Source organism: Solanum tuberosum, unplaced genomic scaffold (assembly GCF_000226075.1).
Source record: "Solanum tuberosum cultivar DM 1-3 516 R44 unplaced genomic scaffold, SolTub_3.0 scf00929, whole genome shotgun sequence".
NCBI lineage: Eukaryota > Viridiplantae > Streptophyta > Magnoliopsida > Solanales > Solanaceae > Solanum > Solanum tuberosum.
The window spans coordinates 20,069-28,372 of NW_006239907.1; the positions used below are offsets into that span (position 1 = coordinate 20,069).

Here is an 8,304-nt window from a genome sequence, read left to right on the forward strand (position 1 = left end):
TGTTGTTTTATTATTTTTGATATGTTTAGATTTAGGAGCAGGTCAGTAAACTTTTCTTATCCTTGATTTATTTATCAGATTATTCCAGTATATCAGGATACCTCCTCTTAGTCTATTGCCTTTCATACTTTGTACATTGTTTTGTACTGATACCCCATTGCCTTTGGGGCACTGCATTCATACATGCAGGTCCTGACAGACGACCGAGTAGACCTCCTCAGCAGCAGGATTGACTTTTATCTGGTTGGCTAGCCCCTTTCCTCCGGAGCTGCCAGAGTTGGGAGGTTTGTTACCTTTTGTTGTATATATCTTTATGGGTAGGCTGGGGCCCTGTCCCACTAATCTTTACTACTTTTAGAGGCTTGCAGACTAGTGTGTGGGGTGTATAGCTACGTTATGGCCATACTGGTCTATGTTGTTGGTTTGCTGAAGCTTGTGACTGTTTGATGTATTGTATTGATATATACTTGCTTTTAGTTTTGGTATAGATAGCATGGTGGCCTCGACGGCCCAATCAGGACTTCTGTGCTAGTTGGCTATTTATTTATATGATCTCCTGGGAGTAGCTGTTTCTTTTATAGATCAGTTGACAGGAGCCTTGCCGGTCGAGGGCTTAGTTTTAAGCCGAGATATACTTGTTTGTTTTCTTGATTGCATGTGGCTGCCATGTGCTAGTAGCAAATGGTTCAGCAGGGTCGGCTCGGGCCTGAGTTTTGGCATTAGGAGCCAGTTGCGCCCCTCGAGTTTGGGGCGTGACAGAATCAAAATAGGAGATTGATACTATTAATTAGGAGACGGATAACAATCAATATAATGACCAACCAATTAAGAGAAAATCATGGGATTGATATATTTAAGGAAAATATAATGTTAATTAATTGATTAAAAATTATTTTAATTCATTTTTCATTTTTATTTCTTAATTAATTTACTATGTGTTAGATATTGTACTATTTGTCTAGAAAAATATATTAAAAAGTTTGATCGACATTATATTGATGAATTCGGTAGAGAAAGGCCTTCTTGGAAGCGTCATGTATGCAGCATGTGCTAAAAATGTCTCGGACGATCTATATAAAAGGTTTAACAAGATAGATGGGTCAAGAACCTTCAATCTGCATTAGGAGATTGTCACTATAACTCAAGGAACAAGTTCTGTGTCTATTTACTTCTCAAGATTAAAAGGGCTATGGGAAGAATTTGAGGTTGTGGTGCCTACTCCGTCTTGTGAATGTGACAAATCAAAAGAGTATGTAGTACATCTACAAAAGCTCAAATTATTCCAGTTGCTTATGTGGTTAAATTCATGCACCTTAATTAGAACATTTACATGAGAAGTTATCAATAACCAATTTAAACAAAATTATATATATGAGAAGTTATGACCAATTTTATTACCTAATTGTAATGTAATATATAAATTTTTGATTATATATTTATTATGTATATTGTAGGGTTTTTTTGACTTGTATTGTAGTTTTTGCTTTAAAAAAAATTGTTTAATAAAAAAAATTGTACCCACTACACTCCACTTGTGTATAAGAAAAAAACAAATTATGTTTTTTTTAAATGGCCCCCATTGTCGTACAACAAAAAAGTTTATTGGCATATTATATTATGCATGTCGAATGGCCACGTGCCTCTTCCCAACTCTCATGGGCACATTTATTGTTAAAAGAAATACTCTTTAACTTTGTCAATTATCATATAGACGTCTTTGACTTCTTAATTAGATTAAATTAATAAACGCTTCCTAACTCAATTTCAAATTTTTGAAATTAATAAATAATTTGCTTGCATATCGTGATTGCTTCGATATACTGTCTTTTGACTTGTATTATAGTTTTTGTTTTAAAAAAAAATGTTTAAGAAAAAATATTATACCCACTGCCTTACTCCACTTGTGTATAAGAAAAAACAAATAAAAAAATGAGGCCCATCATCGTACACCAGAAAAGTTTATTGGCAAAGTATATTGTGCCACGTGCCTCTTCCAACTCTCAGGGCACAATTTGTTAAAAGAAATACTCTTTAACTTTGTCAATTACTTAATGTAGCTTAATTAGATTAAATTGCATTTTGAACTTATTTTACGCTTCCTAACTAGAGCTGGGCATTCGGTTTGTTCGGTTCGGTTTACGAAATTCGGTTCGGTTTTTCGGATTTCGGTTTGAAAAAAATACAAACTGAAACTGAACTGAAATAAATTCGGTTCAGTTCGGTTTTTACAATTTCGGTTCGGTTCAGTTCGGTTAATTTTTTCGGTTCGAATATCATCAACACATACATGAAACACTGATCAGTAACACACTAACACATACACACTACATATCAGTGTCTACTACTGTACTACCTATGCTATCCTTGATCAAAGTAAGTGTACATTACTATTATGCAGATAATGTTTTTCCTACCTACTAGGTAAGTGTACACTACCTACTATGTACTACCTACGCTACCTACAAATTATGTGCACTTTGTATGGTCAATCAATCAATTATTGATGTGCACTTAATAAGTGACTATCTTGCACACATACTAATTGCAAAAACTAAGTGCACGTTGCACTAGTGCTTACTGCCTGTGGGAACTGGGAAGAATATAATTGAATATCATCAAGACATTAACACATACATGAATGATGAAACACTAATCACTAATTTACTATTCAAAAGCAAAATTACAAAGTGGCACTTCAAGTTCAAGATTGCAACAAAAAGCTAAGAAACCAAGAGTATTAGACATCAATAACAGTACAAAACAAGAACCAGCAGTCCAGCAATACAAAATAATAATTAGTAGTCAAAACAAGAACCAACAAGACAAAATAAGAATCAGTAACAACACTGCAGTCCAACTCTATCAGAAGAAAGTTGGCATTCCTTGTGTGCATTTCATTGCAGTCCAACAACAACACTGCAGTCCAACTCGATCAGTTCACCATAATAACATACAAACTATAAATATGCCTGAGAGAAAATGGAACTCTTTAGATATATGATAGAAAGTAAACTCAACTCAACGAAAAAAAGAGAAAAACAAGTGTTGAATGCTAATAGAAAAAGATTTTAAATTAAATTTTACTTACTGCTTGATAGTTATAACTACACATCCACAATACTAGATTCATTTCCACTATGAGCCATATCTACAAAAACATGAAAGAACTTGTTAGATATAAGCAACATAAATAAGAAATTATTTTTGATATAATGAACACAAAATATTAAATTCTTACCAAGTTCAAGTAGCTCAAGATATTCTAGATCTTCCTCAACATTAATTGGAATTGGTTCACTTCTATACCAATCTTGAAGAGAAATAAGAGCTTGCACTAGTTTAGGAGTCAATGAACTCCTAAAAGGATCAAGAATGCGACCTCCTGTGCTAAATGCGCATTCAGATGCGACACTTGAAATAGGAATGGCTAATACATCACGAGCCATCTCAGAAAGAATAGGAAATCTTGGCTCATTAAATTTCCACCACTTTAATATATCAAAATGATCAGTCTCTGGCTCAACATCTTCAGCAAGATATCTACCCAACTCTGATTTACTACTTGAACTTCCACTAACTACTTTATGCCTCACAAATTCTAGCTTCGTTCTCATTGATCCTCTTTTTTGAAAGCTATCATCACCGCTCACACTAGATATACTCGATGAGTTCCCAGATGAAGTAGGTGAAGATGATGAAAATAAAGAGACTTTTGATGATTTCTTAACATAATGATCAAACAAAGCTTTCATGTATTTATCCACTGCATCAGCAAGTGGCTCCCCAATTGTTTTTCCAAACATATCACCAATTGCAAAACGAACATAATCAAGCTTGTTTCGAGGATCCAACACAGCTGATATAAAAATCATTTTGTTCATGTTATCTGGTTCTCCCCAATATTTTCTGAATTTGTCTCTCATACTTTCTGCCATTTTTTTCAAATTAGAATCTTCATTTTCTGTCATCTCTTTCAAAATAAGATCAAGCTCAGCAATTTCCACAAAGTGCACATTATTTGTAACATACTTTGAACCAGAGACCTTCAAAGTAAGTGTATAAAAAGTTTCAAGAAACTTAATCATTGACCTCACATTTTCCCAATCAACACTAGTGAGGACACCTGCTTTAGTTCCATCTTCACAATCATGGGTACGGAGATAATCAAGAAACCCAATATCATAAAAACTATATCTTTCAAATGCAAGTTCAAAGTGTTGTGCAGTATCAAGCATCAAGTATGTAGAGTTCCACCTAGTAGGAACATCTAAACATAATGATTTCTTACAAGTTATCAATTGAGATTCACAACATTCTTTAAATTTTTTAATTCTTGCAGGAGATTGTCTAATGTATTTCACGGCTTGCCTCACTCGCTTGACTGACTGACCAACTTCCTTCAACCCATCTTGCACAATAAGATTAAGAATATGTGCCATACACCTCACATGAAGATGCTGACCCTCCATTATGTTAGTTCCCCAATTAGTCAGTTGCTTAGATATTTCTTTAACAGTAACACTATTGGAACTAGCATTATCAACTGTTATGGTAAACACATTATCCAAACCCCAATCAAGCAAACAATGAGTAATGGAAGCTGCCATATCATCACCTTTATGACTGGAAATAGGACAAAAATTTATAATTCGTTTATGCAAAGTCCAATTTCTATCTATAAAGTGGGCTGTTAGACACAAGTAGTTGATTCTTTGAATTGACGTCCAAGTATCTGTCGTAAGACAAACTTTTGGACGTGCTTCTTTGAAAGACTTCTTCAAGAGTTTTTTTTCTTCACTATAAAGTTCATAACAATCCCTTGTCAAAGTTCTACGAGAAGGAATATGAAATTGTGGCACTGTAACTTTCATGAAATTCCTAAAACCTTCCTTCTCAACAATACTAAATGGCAACTCGTCAACAATTATCATTTGAGCTAAAGCTCTTCTACTTTGTGCTTGATCAAATTTCCAAGTGCTAATCACCCCTTCCTTTGCTCCCGTTGAAGATGGTAAAAAATTTATTAATTTCTGACCATAATCTTCGGTAGAGGGAAAGTTAGGACACTTTTTTTAGTCATATGGTTATTCATAGCGGAAGTACCATTACCTTTTGTAGCAGCAGCATACGTTTTTCCACAATAATTACATTTTGCTTTAGTAGCTCCATCTTCATCGATGAATTTCTCAAAATGCTTCCAACAAGCAGCCCTAGGTTCCATGGCTTTTCTTTTCTTTGAAGCTTCAATGTCAACTTCAACTTCATTCGGAGATGAAGTATTATGTATGGTATCATTTGAAGCCCCACTTTCACTTATCTTACTTCCGATTTCTGTCATCTGCGAAAAAGAAGAAGAAAATATGTGAGAACTTAGAACCCATACGAAAATCAGTGAGAATCACAACAAATTGATATGTATAAAGTATAATGGAGAATCGCGACCAAGAAACTTACTCTTTAGGTCGATGGCTGAGCTCGCCGCCTCGCACAGTCGCGGACTTGCGGCTATTCTTCACTCTTTACTCGCGCAGAAGGCAGAACTTAGTTTGGTGTGAAAACTGAAATGTGAATTGTGAATTAGGAATTTAGGGTGGATAAGGATTTAGGGATATAATGGCTATTGGGCTTAGTTGGGTTGGGCTTTTAGTTATGTCACTTAACAGCTAACTCTTAAAAATATATATGTAGTAAATATGTATTACATAAATTCGGTTTTTCGGTTAACCGAAATAAAAAACTTAAAAACCGAAAACCGAACCGAATTACCGAAATTTTAAAATTGAAAACCGAAACCGACCGATTTAACCGAAAAACCGAAATTCAGTTCGGTCGGTTTTTTCGGTTTCGACCAAATTATGCCCAGCTCTAGTTATTAGCCCCAAAATATACCATTTATATTATTGGGCCCGTGCATAGCATTCCTAACTCAATTTTAAAAATTTGAAACTAAAGTCTTTTGCTTGCATATCGTAAAATATAAAGGACAAGCCATCATACGACGAAGATGCATTTAAAAAAAAAAAACTCCATTAATTACAACAAGTAGTTAGTACAAAATCTTACAAATTTAGTAAAATATTGGCAAACACATTTTGAAATAAGCAAAAACCAACAACATTGATAAACCACAACTGACAAGTAAATAAACTTATAAATAATATAAAAAGTTTATAGTTCCATATATACATATTTAAGAATATATATCTTATTAATTAATTAACATATCTCATAAGTTCCGTCGAACTCATTTTTTACTTTATCTTTTGCTTCTAATTTCTTCATTAATTGCCCCTCCTTTGATTTAATTTTGCTAATAGACTTAATATTTTTTGTTATGATGAAATATAAAAGAAATGGGTGGGCCAAATTTCTTCATTAATTTCCCCTCCTTTGATTTAATTTTGCTAATAGACTTAATATTTTTTGTTATGATGAAATATAAAAGAAATGGGTGGGCCAAATTTCTTCATTAATTTCCCCTCCTTTGATTTAATTTTGCTAATAGACTTAATATTTTTTGTTATGATGAAATATAAAAGAAATGGGTGGGCCAAGTAAGAAGTGTATAAAAACCCTCCGCCATTCCCTTTCTTCATCCACTTACACTTAAACCCGAGATCCTGAAAAAAATTGTCTACTAATCATGTCTAGTACTTCCAATCCCTCCGGCGGCGAGACCATTCCCTCCAGCGAAACCAAATTCATTCCCCCGACCATCGCAACTACGGACAGAGCTTCAACTGAATTTAAGTGTTCTCTTTGCAAATTGATCTTTTCTGTTAATACTGGTTGTAAATGAGGGGTCAATTGTCAATTTCTCAAGGCAGAGGAGGGAACTATTGATGCCACTCTCTTTACAAAGGCATTTTCTTAAGCATCCCAGAAATTCAAGTCATCAATAAAAAAAAGAAGTGTACCAACTGCTTTACTTCACTTGTGTATAAGAAAAAGACAATTTATGTTTTTTTTTTAAATGAGCCCCATCGTCGTACAATAGAAAAGTTTATTAACACGTTATATTGTGCATGTCCATTTGCCACGTGCCTCTTCCCAACTCTCAGGGGCACACTTTATTGTCAAAAGAAAAACTCTTAACTTTGTTAATTACCAAAATCCCTTAATCCTTCCCCATTTCTTCCCAAAGTATTGTCCTGAAACCCTTAAACTCTTTCCTCATTTTTCTACAACAATTATCCTAAACATTCCCTCATTTCTTCTTAGTCATCATATTCATAGCCCAATCGGGCTACTGTTATGTTGGAACTCCAACCACTATTACATAAGTTATCAGTCATCATATTACAGCCCGATTCGGCCATCGTTACGATGGAACTTCGGCCACTATTACTTAAGTTATTAGTCATTATGTCATAGTCCAATCCGACCACCGTTGATGATGGGTGCTCTTATTGGTTTGATGATGGCGGTGGTGTTTCTGTTTTTGTTTATATTATTATTACTAGCAAAGCTCTAAGGGCAACTTAAAAAAATTAAACAAAATAGTACTATCCTGCCTTTATTTTGATAATACAAAGTCTGAAATTATACAAATATGATATATATTTTAAATATTGTTGTCTTAAATGAAGAAAAAAATATATTGAATGATGTAGTCTTAGATGAGTTATGTCGTACCTACAAGGGGATGCCTCTAAGGGTAAAATGAAACTTTGAAATTAAAAACTTTGTAAATATAGAAGATTAGATTTTAAAAAGAAGTAAAACACATAAATTGAAGCAGAGAGAGTTAAATGCACAACAGTTGTTTTATTGCACTATGAATATCATATGGATTACAAAAAATAGATTTTAAGAAGAACTAAAATATGTAGATTGAAACCGAGGGAATTAAGTGCAAGTCAATTATTCTTTTATTGCATCTGAATATCACATATATATAACGGAGACCCTCTCCTTTTCTTTCCCGAAATAGAAAGATGTCTACTCCCACTTCGGTCACGAGTGACCCTTCTTCCGTCTCAGTTGTTTCTTCGACGGAGTCTGCTACAGACTCTGTCGACAACATTGTTTCTGCTACGGTCATGAGTGACCCTTCTTTCGTCGTCCTCCCTTCAGCTAGGACCATCATCAACCCTCTTATCGTCCTCACAACAATACCACTTGCTCTGTTTTCAAGTTGGTGTACTCCGCCGGTATCATTGATTGTCAGGGCGGCATGGACTACAGATTTCTCTGGGAGGGAGGAACCGATGACAATGTTTCCTATACTACAGAGTTTCAAAATCTTCTTGACTTGAGTTATGGAGGAGATCCGAAAATGGTCAAATATAATCTCCGGTTATT

The 8,304-nt window shown here is 34.4% G+C and overlaps 2 protein-coding genes across 2 annotated transcripts; both read right to left on the bottom strand.

Annotated features, from left to right (window-relative positions):
* Positions 1-2,680: 2,680 nt before the first annotated feature.
* Positions 2,681-3,619, bottom strand: LOC107059234 (zinc finger BED domain-containing protein RICESLEEPER 2-like). The gene is made up of 2 exons (XM_015305724.1): positions 3,239-3,619; positions 2,681-3,148 (listed from the first exon to the last, which is right to left on the bottom strand). Exons 1-2 carry the CDS (start codon positions 3,612-3,614, stop codon positions 3,105-3,107), a joined length of 420 nt encoding a protein of 139 aa, XP_015161210.1. The 5' UTR covers positions 3,615-3,619; the 3' UTR covers positions 2,681-3,104.
* A 20-nt stretch (positions 3,620-3,639) lies between these two features.
* Positions 3,640-4,607, bottom strand: LOC107059235 (zinc finger BED domain-containing protein RICESLEEPER 2-like). Its single transcript, XM_015305725.1, has 2 exons — positions 3,711-4,607; positions 3,640-3,651 (listed from the first exon to the last, which is right to left on the bottom strand). The coding sequence occupies exons 1-2, from the start codon at positions 4,605-4,607 to the stop codon at positions 3,640-3,642; spliced, it is 909 nt and encodes a 302-aa protein (XP_015161211.1).
* Between the last annotated feature and the right edge of the window lie 3,697 nt (positions 4,608-8,304).

Excerpts from the sequence above, each read along its gene's own strand:
- LOC107059234 (XM_015305724.1), bottom strand. The coding sequence starts at position 3,614 with ATGAGAACGAAGCTAGAATTTGTGAGGCATAAAGTAGTTAGTGGAAGT. Across the intron at positions 3,149-3,238 it reads TCTTGAGCTACTTGAACTTG|ATATGGCTCATAGTGGAAAT; the intron begins GTAAGAATTTAA and ends ATGTTTTTGTAG.
- LOC107059235 (XM_015305725.1), bottom strand. The coding sequence starts at position 4,607 with ATGGCAGCTTCCATTACTCATTGTTTGCTTGATTGGGGTTTGGATAAT.